The sequence below is a fragment of the Python bivittatus genome, unplaced genomic scaffold (assembly GCF_059951505.1).
Source record: "Python bivittatus isolate LINGU-HERP-01145 unplaced genomic scaffold, Pbiv_v1 ctg000700_np1212, whole genome shotgun sequence".
Lineage (NCBI taxonomy): Eukaryota > Metazoa > Chordata > Lepidosauria > Squamata > Pythonidae > Python > Python bivittatus.
Genome location: NW_028277098.1, coordinates 81,666,561 through 81,684,962, shown reverse-complemented (window position 1 = coordinate 81,684,962; position 18,402 = coordinate 81,666,561). Strand labels below are relative to the sequence as shown.

The window sequence follows — 18,402 nt, the reverse complement described above, 5'->3', positions numbered from 1 at the left end:
TTTGGGCCAGTCCCTCTTTCTCAGCCCTAGGAAGCAGGCAAAACATTTCTGAAACATTGCCAAGAAAACTGCAGGGACCTGTCCAAGCAATTGCCAGGAGACAACACAGATTTGAAGGCACAAAAAAAAAAAAAAAAAAAATCAGCACTGGTTTGAAAAATAAATGTGAATACTATATTCACTCAGCTTCTCTTTGCATATAAGCCAATTAGGAATTTTAAAAACTGGATGCCATCTACAAAGCACAACTGAATGATAAGTGAGTCTTCGTTGATACCAATGTCAACTTGAAATTGATTCAGAGCAAGAGTTTGCACAGTGCAGTCACATGTAAACACATTTTTTTGTCTTTTTCTAATGGTTCATTTGACTGTTAGAATGGGCCTCCTGATTTTAAGCTGGATTTCTTAGAAATTTTTCTTCAGTGCTCTAAACTATTGCCATGCATTTTAATAACACAAGGCATTCTGGTTAGTAACTTCTTAACGGTAACAGTCATAGATTAGACTTGCCATCACCTCATGATAGCTAGAGGTGATGAGAAGAGTATTCCATTCCATTGACAAATATGTCAGGTTCAGAATGGCTGCTGTAAGAAATAGTACTATTATCACCACATTTTACAAATGAAAGTTGGAGGCTGAGAAAGCTGAAGCCTGACCTAAGTGGACTTGCCAGTCGACATAGCCAATGATGTATGCAGTAAAATATCAGCATAATGAAAGATGCATTCTCTCCCCTGAAATGTCATAGAGAAGTATATGGAGTGTAATTTCAGTTAGGGAGTTCCTAATCATTTTTTTAAGGGGGGGGAAGAGCTATACTTCTCTAAATTTGTTCCCTATATGAAAGACAAATGAAGAAGATCAACAGCAATGAATAAATCTTAACATAAATCTCAGCAAGGGTTAAATGAAATATTTTCTAAAACAGGAGCTTAGGAGATATGCTAATTAATTTTTTTCTTGCAAATTAAAGTTGAGTGAAATCAAAACCAACTGCTTAATCCTTGTACTACTGGCATCCTAATTAATGTAATTCATGGAATGTTTTTATTCCCTTGAATAAATCTGTTGATTTGATTTGACATTAACTCCTAATTTTTTATAGGTTTGGCTATTCTGTGCTTGGAGAAAGGGCTTAAGCCCCACTAGAATAGAAATAGAGATAGAAATACTAAAACATGAATACTAAAACACAAGTACTGTACTATCTTTAACATTTGCTAAAGAGAAGTACCATTAGATGGAACTTTTACTGAAACTTTCAATTAAAAAATTATATTGCTTGAAATAAGGTTAAGCAATAGTGTATCTTATATGTGAGAATTGTGTGGTATGCAAAATGACACAAATAGGGTGAGCAATTTTGCATGTTTGTGTGTATTTGGCACAGATGTGTATACTGGAGGATTGAAGAGCCTAGTCAATGATTTTATTTAAAATATTTAAAGCAGTCTTCTTAGTTGTCAAGGCAGTGTACAAGAATACAAAATCAAGCAAATAAAGACAATTCAATGAAGAATAGTATATACATGCAGCCCAAGCCACCCACTGAGCTTCCTGGCTGAGTTGGATTTGAACCTGGGTCTTGAGCAATTCTTGTCCAACACTCTAATCACTGTACTGAGAAGATGGGTGATGTTGTAAATAGCCTCTTCCAGCCCTGTGTTCCTCAGATTCATCACACTAAAGTTAGACAAACCAGTAGTCTCCTTGTTGTATAGCAACTTCATGTTGTCATATTAGAGTGAATCAGTTCTACGTTTTAGTAACTGTAGTCTGTTCTGGTGTGAAACTGTAATATTGTTTTCAGTTCCTTAGTTCTCTTGCAACTGTGCAAATTCAGAAGCTCCATCTGTCTGGTAATCAAAAACATTCAGTGATGATTGGTCTGATCAGAACACAACTCAAGTTGCAAATGCAAGGCTGTGCCAGGTTTTTGACTGTGATTATATAACTGTTCCAGGGGAAACAGAAATGTACAAACAGTCCTTTCGATTACACTTTGTCTGATGTGTTGTCCCTGTGCTTCAATTCAAGCTAACTTTACATGCAAGGGCCAAGCAAATATTAACTCTGAGGGAATAAGGTCGGGTTGTTAAAAGATTTCAGATTAAATGTGCCCTCTTTTGGTAATTTAACTGCATGAAACTTAAGTTTCCCTTGTGTTTGGTTTATAGATGACACACCAGTCATTATTTTTAATTGTGGGAGTCCAGCTTCTGTGAGAAGACTAATGAACTTAAGGAATGTTCATTAAAGCAGTAATCCCAGTTTACCAGATATATAATTAAGTTTAAAAAAAAAAAAACAACTCCCTTCCTGTTTGCATTCTAGGGCTCTTTTAAATGGTACATTAGACCGCCCCACTGAGAAATTGTGGTTTTATTTATTTATTTATTAAGCGAGAGAGAGAGAGAGAGAGAGAGAGAGAGAGATGCTGGTTCTTAGTTGGAAGCCTCCCAAAGCCATTTGGGAGTCAGATGGCCTATAAATTAAATAAATAAATGGCCTGCCAGCTATAAAGAGTAGATCTTGTTGAAATTTAGCCATGTACCATTTGGTTTCTGGGTTCATTTCAAGTTACAGGAGCTTAATAAGTAAGGCTCAGAGAGACTCTGTCTTAAATTTGGGAAAGCCAGATGACGGCGGCTGATGTTTTGTTCGGATTCTGAATAAAACAGCAGTTAGATTTCAATACTGTTTGTCCAAGTCAAATGGGAATTTTTTTAAGGCAAAGCAGCTGCACACTGGTTAGAACAGCATTTGAAGCAGAGATACACAGCCTGTGGCCTCTACAAAGCTTGCTTCTGAATTGTCATTTATAATGTGACAGGAAGGACAAAATTAAATAGATGGTGAGTAATTATATTAACTGTATTCCTTTCCATTTTAATTGGAGCTAAATTAGCTTTATTTTTTCTTTGTTTACTTTTTTCTTTCTTTTGCTCCCACTCACTTTTGTATACGGGGGGTCCCTTTCATGCAGTCTACAGTTTCCCCCTCCCCAGTTGTGGATCACTAAATAGTTTTAAGCCTCCACTGCCAGAAGCCCTCTGGGTCAACTGTGGTTCTGCCTTGTGCCTTGAGGTAGCTTTGTAGTTATTGCTGCTACCACATATCTTCTGGGGGATGCTTTTGCCTGGCATCCATCCGCTACTCCTGGTATTTGAGCTAAATGGGGCACTAACAGCCTATGCACTTTACCTTTGCCTTACTGGCAAGGGAAGAAAAATAACTAACAAAAGTGAAATAATTTCTATAGTGCCACCATCTGGTCCTGTGGCATGAGGAAAACAGCCTGCCTTCTTTTACGAGCAATCTCATAAAGTATAGACAAAATTAACTGCATTTTTTTAAAAAGAGGAAAACAGAAAGGTAAACATTCCTTTTTAACTTCAGTCATGTGCAAAAGAATCAGCCCTGGAGGAGACAAAAACAGAGGGCAGTGAGAATCATAGACAGGGCCTCAGGAGAATCTCCAATGGAAAAACCTACAGTTCTGAGCAGATATATAGTAATATGTAATATAGTATTGGTCTGTTACCTAAGACACACATTCGCTGAGCATCCATGGGGAAAATATACAGCAGGAACAATAGATAGCAGAGACCATAAAACCTACCCATATATGTTCCAAAATAAAATTAATCTTATGCAATATTTCTAGCTCCAACTGAATACCTGTTCCCTGGAAATAAATAGATTGCTGCAGCAAACATTTCTTGCTTGCCTTTCTGGATCTTTCAGATTCTTGTAGATTGAAAGTTAATTAGAGGCTCAGGAGCAACATTTCTTAGTTCCATTCCTAGTTCTGGTGCATTGCTTCTTTCCTGGATTTTGAAAGGTAAAGGTTTTTCCTCTATAGAAGGGGAGGGGCTGGAGGAATCTCCTTCTATGTGCTAAGGTAAGCATCCTTCCTTAGGAGGATCCTGCTTGAGGCAGAGGAATGTGCTTTGAGGAAGTCTGTGGTCATGTCAGATGCATCTGGTAGTCTGGACTGCTTCACGACAGGGCTCCACACAGAAGAGCTAAAGTAAGCCAACAGTATAAACTTTTTCCAAACTACAGTAATGTTCTAACTCTGCTCTTTATAAAGGTAACGTACTGCTTCTTTTACTAAAGTGTTGCATGGGTAGAAATCAATTTCCCTTTAGATGTTGGATTACCACTGATCATGCTGGCTGGGCCTGATGAGAATTGAAGGTCAACAAAGTCTGAAAGATTACCGAATGCTGATGTACAAACAATGCCTGCAAACTAGAGTATTGATCATGGAGGATATTAGTGCATCATCATTTGCATTTGGTTTGGCATTTTTTTGCACCTGGTTCTAGTTTGAATTCTAGAAAAGCAAAGTTGATTCTATATCTTCATATATGATTGAGAAATAAAAGCTATGTGATTATGCTGGAATTAGGATTTAGTAGTCTTTGGTTAATATGCTGTTCCTTTGTTTTCTTAGATTCAATGGCAGACTCAAGTGGTTGTTCCAGTTCTTGACATACATTTGTCTGGGCATCATGGATTTGCTCAAATTTACTCTGCAAACTGTTCTTAAAAAATAGTATTTGCCTCCCAAGCTTTGATTATACCCACTGGTTGCAATAATGGCCAGCAAAAGGAAATCCACAACACCTTGCATGATACCGGCAAAAATGTTGGCACCACAGAAATCAGTATCAGCTTCTGTCGGAGTAAATCATGAAGAAGCTCATAAAGGAGTTGTTCCCGTCACTCTGCCTAATTGTGATACCACTATTAATAATCACAGTAGTGAGACCTTGTCCAATGGACATAATGGAATTCTAGATAGCACTTCTTATAGATGTACATGTTGCGATTTCACCACTCAAGAAGTTAATCAGTTCCTTAGTCACCTTGATTCTGAGCACACAGATTTTAGTAAAGACCCCTCCTTTTTGTGTGTGAAATGCAGTTTCTTGGTAAAGAACCACAATGATCTTTCTCGTCACAATGCGGAGCACCATGCTGGAGAAACGAACTTAAGCTGGAATGTTGTGAAACAAGCTGATCACATGATTGTGGAGCAGACTACTGGAAACACCAGCAGTGGTAGTCAGGACCACTTGGGGGATACCCCTGAGGAAGGTCAGGATAGTCAAGCTGAAATTATTATTACTAAAATGCCCATTATGAAGATAATGAGAACAAAACCAGAAGTTAAAAAAATCCACACACTAAAAGAAAATGTATCTAGTAAATCAGTCAAGGATGTAGAGACAAAAGGTGAACTGTCATTCACCAATGGAGCAGTGCCAGTTAGCCAATCTGTCAAATTAACCCCTGTTATCAATGGTTCAGTAGTTGGAAATGTACCTGTTCTGCAAGCAGGCATAACCCAACTTGTGCAACTGCAACAGCAAGCACAAGTTCACCAGCACCTACCAACATCAAAATCCCTTCCTAAGGTAATGATTCCCTTGAGTAGTATTCCAACTTACAATGCAGCAATGGATTCTAACAGTTTTCTTAAAAACTCTTTTCATAAGTTTCCCTACCCTACCAAAGCTGAACTTTGCTATTTGACTGTTGTGACCAAGTATCCAGAAGAGCAGCTGAAAATCTGGTTTACAGCCCAGAGGTTGAAACAGGGTATCAGCTGGTCACCTGAGGAGATAGAAGATGCACGGAAGAAAATGTTTAACACTGTGATTCAGTCTGTTCCCCAATCCACTATTACGGTGTTGAATACACCCTTAGTTGCAAGCCCTAGTAGTGTTCAGCATCTCATTCAGGCCAGTTTGCCTGGCCATTCAGTTGGGAAACCTGAAGGAGCAAGTGGTATGCTGGTCACCCAACCAATAATAACAAATGGACTTCAGGGAACAACCTCATCTCATGCAATAGCTGTAACATCCATTCCAAAGACCCAGATAGCTAAACCACCAACCACTGTGTCAGTTTCCAGTATTGCACCGACTGTGAATGTAGTTAGTGCTGCTCAGTCACAACTTTCTGCTTGCCCAAACATCTCTTCACAAGCATTCTTAGATCCTAACTTATTCAAAAATAAGAAGTCTTATGAACAGTTGTCTGCACTTAAAGATAGTTTCTGTAGGAATCAGTTCCCTGGCCAAACTGAAGTTGAGCGTCTGACAAAAATCACAGGACTTAGCACCAGGGATGTTCGAAAGTGGTTTAGTGATAGGAGATATCACTGTAGAAATGTAAGAGGCAGCAAACCTGTGCTTGGTGGGGATAGTACAATAATAATAGATTCTGTTCCTGAAATCACCTTTACCACTTCACCAAAAACAACCATGGAGTTAACTTCCACATCAGCAGCAACACCTGTTCACACACCAGCACGTCGGCAATCCTGGCATCAGGCCCCTGATTTCTCCACTGCAAAATATAAAGAGAGGGCCCCGGAACAACTCAGAGCTTTGGAAAGCAGCTTTGCACAAAACCCCTTCCCTTTAGAGGAGGAAGTAGACCGTCTGAGAAGTGAAACTAAAATGACAAGGAGAGAGATTGACAGCTGGTTCTCAGAGCAAAGGAAAAGACAAGTGATCAAAGAAACAAAACAACCAGCAGATGAGGATGCTGAAGATGAGTCTATAGAAGAGGAAGATGATTTGGATGATTTGAGAGTGTCAGGTGAAAATGGTTCCTTGGATGCAGCTGGGAGCTCTCAAATTCCAGGTGAACGTAAAGTGACCCCAATAAAAATCAACCTTAGAAACTTTAAGGTGACAGAATCAAATGGGAAAAGTGAGTTGGCAGCTTTGGGTGCCCATGCAATAAGAGAGAATTCTCCTAGCAGGGCACAGAAACCCAGGCTAAGCTTTAAAAAGACTGCTCAGCAGAGGCATTTGCTTAAACAGCTCTTTATAAAGACGCAACGTCCTACCAATGAACAGTATGACCAAATATGTTGTCAGACTGGACTTCCCAGGGTTGAAGTAATTCGCTGGTTTGGAGATAGCCGCTATGGCTTAAAAAATGGAAATCTGAGGTGGTATGAAAACTACAAGAAAGGTATTTTTCCTAAAGGCCTCTCGATTTCCAGTGAGGTCAGCCAGGAAATCCTCCAAGACTATTTTCAAAAGAACAAAGTTCTGTATGAAGATGATCTCCTGGATCTCTGTGAAAGAACTCAGATGACCACCTCGCAGGTTAGATTGTGGTTTGCTGAAAGGCTAGGGGAAGAAAGCAAGGCAGTATCGGATGCAGGTAGCGATGGTCAGTCCTCAAGTGTTGGTGACCCAGCCAACAGTCAGAAAGGAACTTTTGATACTTTTTCTGAAATTTCTGAGAACAGTGAATCTTGGGAACCTGGAGGTCAAGATGGAAGCTCAGAATTTGGAGATGCAGATAGTCATCTGCCTGCAATACATTCTGGTGAGTAGTTTTGCATTTTTCACTAACGTTTTTGTTAACAGGAATGATGAGAAAGAAGATTGAGAAAGGGATCCTAAGCTATCTTAATGCATTGCTTTCTTTACATGGTTTGTGATTGTTTTCTATCATGCTGAGTGGAGGGAAATAGAAGTTATTCCCTTCCTATAATAATGCCATGGTCATTTGTGTCCAATTGGGATTATTTGAAATCCTAATTTTTGACTGATTATAGTTTAGATGGAAATCTAAAGAACAATTTCTATTGTTTGATTACCCATTGTTTCCTTGATACTGATTTAGAGTTCTGTTTGGGCATTCCCTTTGCATATTTAACAATTGCACTGGCCCAGCCATCCCTTCATTCTAGCTATAAGTGTGTTGGGTAAGGCAACATTTGTAAATAGGCTCCTGTTATGTGCATACAAATTCCCCCAATGCAGAAGTGTGAATAATCAGGCTTCAACACAGGGAGGAAGAGCTTTGCATTAGAGACAGTGTTCTCCTTTGTACCTATTCTCATCTCCTTTTATCACTCATCAGACCCTCTGCCCCACTCTATTTTTAATTTTTTTAAAAAAAAGATTATTTTATTTTTTTAAGAAAAAATAAAGAGAAAGCTGGCATGCCTCTAGGATCATTTTTATTTCCAAGAATGCCCTTGGATTCTATTAAGCTTTCTTAGAAAATAAAACTGTTTGATGAGAACAGCCTAGCCCTTGGAAGTGTGCCAACCTCTGCTTCAAAAAGACAAAAGCAAACTTTGAGTATCCTGAGGAAGGGAAGAATGGATGTCAGGGAACAAACTCATCAGTTGTCTTTTGATGTAACTGGTCTGTAACTGGTCACATCCACTGTGACAGGCAGTTTATTTGAAAGTCCGTAGTATGCTTTCAACATGTCAAATGTGCCTACTGGTCCCCAAAGTGTGGAGAATCCCATTCTATAGATCAGTGTTTCTCAACCTTGGCGACTTTAAGATGTGTGGACTTCAACTCCCAGAATTTCCCAGGCAGCATGATGCTTCTTCTCCCTCCTTGAATGGTTGGGAGGGTCAGGAAAACCCTGGAGTTTAGTGATCAGAGGTTCATTCTGTCTTTCCATATGATTGCTCATGTGACAAGAATGTCTGAATAGAGACTATAAATCAGTAAATTCTGCCCATAGACCATTTGATCGTTAATTCTTAATTTATATATTACAGATTATAATTGCATTTTCTGACAATTGAACTTTCAACTATGGGGGAGACAGTAAAGAAGGAAGAAAAAAAGAATCTGGGGTGACATGAATATGTATGGGTGAATAGTTAGGGAATTCAGCTAGAGATGTAATGGCAATGGTGGGTTTTAAGATAAATCTTAGTGTATAGAGAGAGGACTGATTAGGGTTCAGGAGCTGAATTCAAAATGGACAAAGTAAAAATGGTGCAGTAGTTAGGAGAACTGCAGATTTTTGGGGTCTGGAAATGGAAAAGTGTGAAGCAAAAATCAAAAGCAGGGATTAACATGCATGAACGTATATGCAAAAGTTCAAAAACACAGTTGAGAAAAAGCAACTTTTTAGCCAACCCCTCCATAATATGACACCTTGGTTTTAAAGCACAATTCTCCATAAAAACTCTTTTTTTTTTCTCAGAGCAGTTGAGGTCACAGTGACTTCCCCCCCCCCCCCCCCCCAGTTCTCTCTCTTGGCCCCTTTGCTTGCTAATTCATCCAGGACTGTAGAACACATTGTGACACATGTATATGTTGCTTTCAGAAATGGATTGAACCACCACTGCCTGCGCTTGAACAGTCGGCTAACTTTGTAAGAACCTAGCAGCTGTGGGTCGGTCTGAATCTTTGTTGAAGATTGTGAGGCAACACTTGTCGTAATGCCAAGATCTTCTTTTCGTGAAGCACAATTTGAATTTGGGGGTTGCAGGGAAGACATCAGTGAATAAAACCTTAAGGTTCAGGTTGGGAGAGGTCTAGTATTCTTTTTTATGATTTAGCACAGTGTTGGCCAGATATCCTCCTTCAGGCTCCAGCGTATCGGACACTGTCTTTCGAACTTCATATCCATATGGAACCAGCTTGTTAATACCAGCAACCAGCCTCTCTCTGCATTGGATCATGAATCTGAGGCATCGTATTAACATTCTTTTTTTTTTTTTTTCCATAGAAATGAGCTATCATTTGTACAATATATTTTAAACATTTTCAGTGTTTGTTTTCTGACGCTCCATCTTTGCATATACTGTATCCTCTTTACATTTTAATCTCTAGATTTTCCACATTTTGAAAGTACAGTAAAACCTTGATTTAATAGACCATTTGAGGGGAAGCAGTGGCTGTTGATACCTGAACTGGTGTCATCTGCATCAGTTTAGGTAATTTGCAGAGTATTAGAGTTGATGTGAGTGTAATCATTTGCAGCAAAGCCACCATTTTGAAGGAAGGAAACCATTTTCCATTGTATCTAAAGCCTATTAAACTGAGAGCCATTGAACTGAGGATATGCTGTACAGGTTGCAATCTATGTTCACTTCCCCAAGGGTAAGTCCCAACAAAATTAATGGGGCTTCCTTATACACAGTGGGGTTATATATGTCATAGGGAAGGGTCTGGTGAACAATATTTCCAGTTTCACACATACAATTATGAAAAGAAATTGGGTAACCGTAACAATCTTCCCTAAATTTCATGTGCACAGAAGCAGATGAATGCTTCTTTTAATGCACTCCACAAGCTAGAAGGGTTGAAATTGAGGTGGGTTGTGTGTGAGAGAGGACAGGAAATCATAAAAATAATAAACAGCCCCAGGGATGTCCTCTATTAGCAGAGATTCATTAACAATGAGCCCTGGAGGTTTTCTGACTTCAAAAGGTACCCCTTAATCCCCAAATTTAGTTACTAACTCTGCTGAGTTTTCAGGGTTGTAAATGCTAAACTCTGACTGTTTTTATTGTTATTAACAGCAAATACATTTACTAGTTTTATCAATACTGTAACAGGAAAATGTAACCCCACAGGTAATTGTGGTCATGAAGGCATTTGGTTTGCAGACACCACATTTTATAGTATACACAATCCCTTTTTTACATATAGATCAGAGCTGTATTGGATTCCAGCACTTGCATTACAGGGGTGCACGATCTGATTTCAAACCTTTATTGCTTTTTCTAGCTCATAAGCTAGGAAACAACCTGAAAAGCTTCAAGGTTTGCTAAGTTCATAACAGAGTCAAACATATACACTTGTAGGCATTTTTGTCTTGGCTATTCATTCATTTGGAAAGATACTACTAAATTATTTTAATAATGTGGGAAGTTAGAATGTGAGATGCTGGGGCTTATTTCTGTTGGTAGGAAATGTTTTAGATGGTTCATTTGGTGGCATTATATTTTCCCAGAGTTCTACTGGGTAGAGCCAGGGAAACCTGATTTTGGTCAGAGCCATCGCCTGAATTTCTTCCAAAGGCAGTGTTAGATATCAGCTCTCACATTGGAGTTGTATTTGGGATTGAACTTTGTCTGTTTTTCCCCACAAAAGTCAGCTTGTATAAGTCAGCGTATACAAACCCTCGAAATCCTCCAAATACATGGATTTCAACTTCCAGAATTCCCTGGCCAGTATGATCATGGCTGAGAATTCTGGGAGTTGTAGTCCAATTATTTGAATCTAGGTTAGCTTTTCCCAGCTTGGTACTGCTAGTTGGGGAAGAGGTGGCTTCTAACCCAACATATCTGGAGAGTATCAGATGGGGAAAGGCTCTTCTGGACCATTTGTCCTTTTAAAGTTTTTCTCAAGAAGACTTACTGCCCCTCATGCTACTAATGTCCAGGCTCAAGGTGTGTTGTGCAAACCTACACATGTACACTATAGCATTGGTCACTGAGCTCAGTTTTGCGAGGGGCTGTCAGGATGGAAATAAGTATGCTTAAACTTAAAAAAAAAGAATGCAACTCAAAATGCAAAACCAGAAAGTGTGTGTATGTGTGCACATACACTATTTCAGGTATAAAAACTTTGTATTCTTTCAAGTTTAATATCACCCCACCCAATCTGTCTTTCATGGGAAAAATGCATTTGTTCAAATGCAACTTATTTTGGCTTAATTTAATTGCATAGATGAATCCATATGCTGAAAGAAGAATATAATTGTATCTCCCCTTCAGTGTCATATTTAAAAGCCATCCATGGCTCACAGGCCTTTCTACAAAGGAGACTTGCAATCTGTCATTTATCCTTGAGGGAGCCAAACTCTCAAGCAGAAAGGATTCTGCTCCTAAGACTGTGGGAAGGCTCCAGTATTGCAGGAGCCCCAAGATCTATCTGCCTGTTACTTCTATTGGCTTTTTCCAAACTACCTGTTACTTGTAGAGACTGAAAATCACTTGGCTCAGAGCCAGCCTGGCTAATGGGTAGGAGGCTGGGCCCAGCTTGGTTTTATGGGAAAGCCATCGGAGAACAGCTGCAAGATGTTTGTGGGCCATTTCCACTGGAATGAACGACAACGGAGCTTGAGTTCCCAAATGAAAGAGCAGCGTTGCTCAGTTTAGTGGAACTGATAGAGGAGCAGTTCTCTATTTTCTCTGCAGACATGCTGGTTTGTTTTAAATATATACATATTCAGTACATACATTCAGTTTATCCATAGCATCTATGTAAAAATGATACATATTCAGATGGCTGTTCAATTGGAAACTCCACTCAGCTCTTTGAGGAGAGCATGGGGTTTGGGGTGCATTTAAAGTATTGCAAGCATGTTCAAAATAGCTGTCTCCAGATTTTATTCAGGGAGGGCAGTGTGGCGCTTGACATGGTTTACTTGGGAAACAAGAACCATTGATATTGGAGCAACTCAATTCCTCATAATGTTTGTTGGATCAGAGTGGCCAAGCTTGGTGGCAAAGTTAATACCGTGTGCATGAATTGCAGGACATAAATTCAGGCATGACTTTGGGCAGAACAGATTAGAGTGAAGATAACAAACATAATTGGATATCTGTTATACAGAAGTTTAACTTAAAGTATTTCTGGCATAGGGAAGTATGTCATGTGCTTGCTTGTGATAAAGTTGCTACCTAATATAAGAATCTGCAGTACAACCACTTTGTTACATATAACAACTAGTTTTGATCCTAAAACAGTGCAGACTGCCCTACCCTAGGTTGAAATGCAGTCTGATAACTTGGATTCATTGAATGCATGAATGTACACAGTATTGTGATGGATAGGATACCTTTACCTGATCCAATAATTTATTTCTGACATGTATATTCCAGTGGAACCATACTGAAGCTTCCCTTCATTTTATGGAGTCTTTCTCTTTTTGTGTATTAAAAGGTGATACACATGCAGTTAAATTTATCCAATGAGCTAAAAGTGAGGATATATACACATGACGATACAATCCCCTGAATTTAAGGAAAATATCTGCCTGCCTGCCTGCCTGCCTGCCTGCCTGCCTGCCTGCCTGCCTGCCTGCCTTCCTTCCTTCCTTCCTTCCTTCCTTCCTTCCTTCCTTCCTTCCTTCCTTCCTTCCTTCCTTCCTTCCTTCCTTCCTTCCTTCCTTCCTTCCTTCCTTCCTTCCAGGGGTTTGTATCATCATGTCCTGATGGAGTCTATGCAGCTCAAATTCATTTAGCAACTAGGCTTTGGATGTGCAAGACAGTATTTTTTAATAGGAAATTGCTATCCATGGTAAATGCATTATTTTGGTTTCTTTGTCTAGCAAAAAGTGCAGTTTTTGAACCAGAATTTTAAGGGTAGATATTGATCTCAGTGCTTTTGCAGCGGCATTTCTTGTCACAGGAAGCAATACCACAATTTTGCATATGGTTTTACAAGACAAGTCTTAAATTAGATTTAAGCATTTAAAGAGACTATAGTACAGTGGTAGATGACATTGTTTGCATTTTGAAGATTCTAGGTCAATCCCTGGCATTTCTAAGAAGGGCTGAAAGGCCCAAGCCAGAAACTAGATAATTACTGCTAGTGACATTTGGCCAGCCTGCCTCAACCTAGCGGTCAATACAAATTAGTTTGTATTTAACTCACTGTAAGTTGTTATATCCCAGTTCAAGAGAACATGGTTTTGGCTGGCAGATGGATATGGTAGATCTCCTACCCAATCATACAAAAGTTAATTTGTACCTGAATCCTTGGTGCTAATTAATATTAATAGCCAATGAATAACAATTTTTGTATTGCTTTCTATTAATCAGTCTGATTAAATCAATCTGAGTAAATAGAAGTTGTGGCCAAAAGGGCCTTTGCACAGGTACATCTAGTGTACCAGTCCTTTGGACAGTCACTCATGCCCTAGTCACCTCACAACTGGATTAATGTAGCACTTTCTACATGGGGCTGCCTTTGAAGACCAGAATGCAGCAGCCCAAACGGATAGGGGCACCATGTTATATGTATGTGACCCAGATGCTTCATGGCTACCAGTTGGCTTCTGAGTTGAATTCAGGATGCTGGTTATCAACTTTAAAGCCCTTCAAGGCATAGGCCTGGCTATCTGAGGGACCACTTATTTCCAATTGTCTCTGCCCATCCAGTATGGTCCAGCAAGGTGGGCATGTTCTGGGTCTCATCATTTAAAGAATGTCATCTTGGGGACCCAGGAAGCACACCTAATCTGTTGCAATTCCTCCCCTTTGGAATGATCTCCCTCCAGAGATTTGGGTGGCTCCCATCCATATGTTGTTCAAAAAAACACTAAAAATCTGGTTATTTTCCCAGGCCTTGGGAACAGGGTGATTGTGGAGCCCTCTTTTGTTTTTTGATCTGATCTGTTTTGGTTTTGTTCTGGTATTTTTGCTTCTTTGGTTGGCTCTATTCTTTTATATGTTGGGGTTTTTTAAAAAAAATATGTTAACCACCCAGAGTCACTTAGGAGTTGGGTGGCCTATAAATCAAATAAATAAATAAAAAATGTGAAGGTCAAATACTTTTTCAAGAGCCAGATTTTTAAATTATCTGTCTTCGTTTTCATTTTTGTAAGACTTTTGAAATGTTTTGGTTAGAAATATGTCTGTTTCTCTAGCTGAAGGCACTGTAAGATTTTATAAGGTATAGGTAGGCATTAAGGTTTACACTAAACCTTTTACATTTTCTAAAAGCATTTATCTTAATGTGCATTCTGCTTTTATCTCCATATTTCACAAATAGGAGAGAGAGTGCAGAGTAGGCATTAAAAGTATTTTGTAAGCCCTTTAACTGACTTTGCAAATAAATCATACCTGGATTGTCTCACTGGAGTTCTAGTACAGTATCTCAGTCTGAACCTTTATATTATGATACCCTTCATCAATCTGGCCACTCCAGATGTGTTTTATATTTATTTGAAAATATTTTTAAACTGCTTGTTCAAAATTCAAGGTTAAAACATAAGACATAATCAAAACGTTTTTAGTAAAACATTCTTTATGAGGGAACGGTAGATAACCAAGCACAGAGTTTCATGGCAGAGGGACGGATGTTCCAGAGGATGGCCAGAAAAGCTTGTTTGTGTCTCCACTATAGGAGTATCTGATCTTAATAAAATTTCCCTTTATAAACTTGGTGATCTAATCATCCTATAAAGAGGGAGATATTCTGATCTGATTTGTATTGTATTGAGCAACTGTTTTTAGTCTAGAGTTGCACTTTATTATTTTTTATTTTGATTTATGGCCAAAGGCCATAAGAGGCGATTTTAGGGACATGGCAATGTCACTGGGGGTGGGAAGGAGGGCAGGGAATGGTTGGCCCATTGCTCCTGATTTGGGGAGGATTTAAAGAGTGATATGGAAGCTGTAAGCTTCATACAGACTTAAACATAATGATTTTGAATCTTATTTAATTTTAAATTAAAAAAAAAAACTTCACTGACCATTGGCAAGTTTGGCATCATAATCTGGGGTGCAAATTGCTGGGAGACACATACAGCCTAAGGGTCATAGGTTGCCCAAGTTTGTTATACATATTAGCAACATTTCAGGAAAAACCACAGCCGAGTGTAGTCAGAGACACACCTTGGACCAAAAAAACCTGTCTCAGTAGCCTCCAAGAATTCTGGTGCAATTTTCACCAGGGCAGATGTCAGCAATCATTTCATCACCATTTGGAACAGTTCTCCTAAATTGTTACTTGAGAATACAATGGAGACAGCAAAACCAGGTGTCCTGGCTTAAAGTTTAGACTACATTAAAATCACCAGATTAATCCTCTTCAGTGTTTTCTATAAAGCAGGACTTGCTTTCTGGCTTACCCAGCCTTTTTCAAGCTGTGAGGTCAGGCAGCATACAATAAATACTTTGGCTGAACAGTGACATTCCATATGGCTCTCTTTTCAAATCTTAATATGATAGTCTAGTGTTACACCCAGAGCCATTGTGGGTCATTTCTGATTTGAAGCTGGTATCAGGCAGATAACACATGTCCAATCACATGCTCCAATGAGCTCCAGATGTCATTTTGCCATCATTTGAAACCTCAAGGGGGTTTCTTTTCACCCCTTGTGATTCTCTTTTCTAAATAAATAGGCACATGGATAGATGAAATGTGGGGCTGTGGGGAAATTCTGAACCAGAACAGAAAATGCTTTTAGAAGGGGATTGGAATTTGTGCAGCTAGCACACATTGTCTCTTCATGTGGTATTTATTAGTCATACTTTTATCCTTAATTTCATCTGTTCCTGAGACTGTTTTTATTTTGTTTTGCTTTAAATTGAGAGTCAGTTCAACCACCCTTTGGAATAGAAATAGCACATTGTAAAATGCTTAATCACAAGCTGGTGTGCATGAGGCTTACTGAGTAAACTCTGTCTGCAAGGGCATCTATTTATTCTATTTGCAAAGAGTCTAGGCCTCACAAAGTGCTGGTAGATTTTCATGTACAAATTCCCCAATACCAAATGAGATTTAGATATAGGAGGAGGAATGACAGAGCACCCATCTTACAGTTGGAGAGTTACCATTCAGCTTCTCCATTAAAAGGCCAAAGTAGTAGGTGATACAAAGGACCAGTCTGAGCAGAACACCTGGGCCAGATGGACACTGGTTGAACCTATTCTACAGGAGTTCCCTGTGTACAACTCTTCTTCATGGGGTTAGCTACAAAGTTCCCCTGGCAAGGTCTGATTAGTTTAGACCAGCATTTCTCAACCTTGGCAACTTTAAGACATGTGGACTTCAACTCCCAGAATTCCCCAGCCAAAGCTGGCTGGGGAATTCTGGGAGTTGAAGTTCAGACATCTTAAAGTTGCCAAGGTTGAGAAACGCCGGTTTAGACATATCTGCTGCCTTTAGATTTGAAAGGACAAGTTTGGTTAACTGGAGTTATGTGACTGAGTCTTGGACAAACCCACCAAACCATAGAATGCCAATTGGACTGATGTTTGTTATGCATTGTGTGAGTAGGCCCTCATGTCCCAGCAATGTAACTCCTGAAACAGCACACGAAGGATAGAAACAGCAAGTTTACAGGGCCTTCCTAGTATCGACAATCACACTTGAAGTGGGGAAGTCACAGAAAAGATGTACTTGGTAAATCATTCTTTAGATATTACAAGAAGCGGGGAGGGGCAAGCACAAGAGTCACTCTAAGACTGCAGTTTTGAATTTGTGCTTAAGCGCTCTTGGATTCCCCTAAAGTTGCAGCATGCCTTTTGAATATTACTGAGACCAGCAAAAACTACATCTGAAACAAATCCCAGAGACCCTAGGTTTGTGCCCAGGGTCAGTTTTTCTTGTAGTACTTTAATACTTTTCAGAACCAGATGTCCTAATGTTGTTAATGAGCAGGAAGGCTCTATTCTTAGGATACAGGTACTGAAAGTGAAAAGCACGCCCCAGGAATTCATACCAAAGCAAAATTGCAATGAGTGAATTCTCTCTCCCTCTCCCAATCTTACACAAATCTGTGGGTTTTTTTAAAAACACACCCTTTTTTTTCCTCCCACAAAGTTACCTATTTGGGCTAAGTGGGAAGAAAGATCATTTACAGGTGCTTTTGGAGAGCTCGGTGGACACATCTGTCATTTTTTTTCATCCTGTGTAAAATTATCTCACTAAGCAGACTTACTAAGCTCTTTGGCTTCCCAAGCTGAGGATAGGAAAACTATTGTAAGTAGCACTGGGCTAGTACCAACTTCTGTTTCTATAGGAGTAGGATTAATGTACAAACCATGACAAAAATCAACTAATTTTTGTACTTTTGGTAAACTTTTTGAAGAAGACTGAAACTGTTGATGTGGGTAAATACTAATGTAGTTCTCCTGCAAGAGAGAACTGGTGCCTGGCTATCATGGCACTGGCTCTTTTTCAGCAATGATGCCACTTCTGCGAAGTGAACTGTTGCAAGTTTCCCTTCATTTTGTATATGTGGCTATGAGGGTGGGAACAGCTTGCTTATACATTTTGGTGAAATGAGACCTTATTGGTTTTGTCTTAAATAAACAATTGAGAAATAAACCACTTTTTGCATTCTTGATGAAATAGGGATTTTTTGTGTGTGTGTGTGTGGGGGGGGGGGGAGGCCTGAATAGCCATCATGTATAATATGGCAATTGGTTATCTCCTCTAGCTGCCTGCCACTAAATCACCAATTTATTTTTAAGTGGATTTGAAAAATGTTTGTGGACTCCTGTCTGCCAGACGCAACAATCCAAACTCAGAGAAGAGCCATGCTACACAGATAAGGCTGCACGGCTTACAAATTAGACTGTTTGATATACTTTCAGCATCTGTCTAGCTGTTCTCATTGTAACATATGTGGCTGGAGTATTGTCACTGAAGGAATAATGGGTTGATAGCATTTAAATGTATCCTCCTGGACTACAGAAAGCAAGGTACAAAAGTCATAAGATGGAGGAAACGTTCATCTTAACTGAAGGATTCTAACAATTGTGTCTCAGAACCAAACAGATACAAATGTTGGCCACTGCAACCAGTGGAATGTCAAAGCACAAGTCCTAGGCAGGTTTATTCTAAATTAAGACCCACCATCCTCAATGATGAAATGACTCGAGGGCAAATGTGCAATAAAAGCATAGACT

At 39.4% G+C, this 18,402-nt stretch overlaps 1 protein-coding gene across 7 annotated transcripts in view; it reads left to right on the top strand.

Annotated features, from left to right (window-relative positions):
- ZHX3 (zinc fingers and homeoboxes 3) overlaps positions 1 to 17,818 on the top strand; it is a 47,220-nt gene extending 29,402 nt beyond the window's left edge. For 4 of the 7 annotated variants that reach the window (XM_025167985.2, XM_025167984.2, XM_025167986.2 and 1 more), the window contains 3 exons: positions 3,928 to 4,038; positions 4,468 to 7,370; positions 9,129 to 17,818. In XM_025167985.2, coding sequence (XP_025023753.1) covers positions 4,613 to 7,370; positions 9,129 to 9,139 — 2,769 coding nt within the window. In that variant the 5' untranslated portion in view covers positions 3,928 to 4,038; positions 4,468 to 4,612 and the 3' untranslated portion in view covers positions 9,140 to 17,818. The remainder of the gene's footprint in view (positions 1 to 3,927; positions 4,039 to 4,467; positions 7,371 to 9,128) is intronic. The other 3 variants (XM_088153129.1, XM_025167987.2, XR_015798315.1) reach the window with 2 other exon arrangements.
- Positions 17,819 to 18,402: the final 584 nt, after the last annotated feature.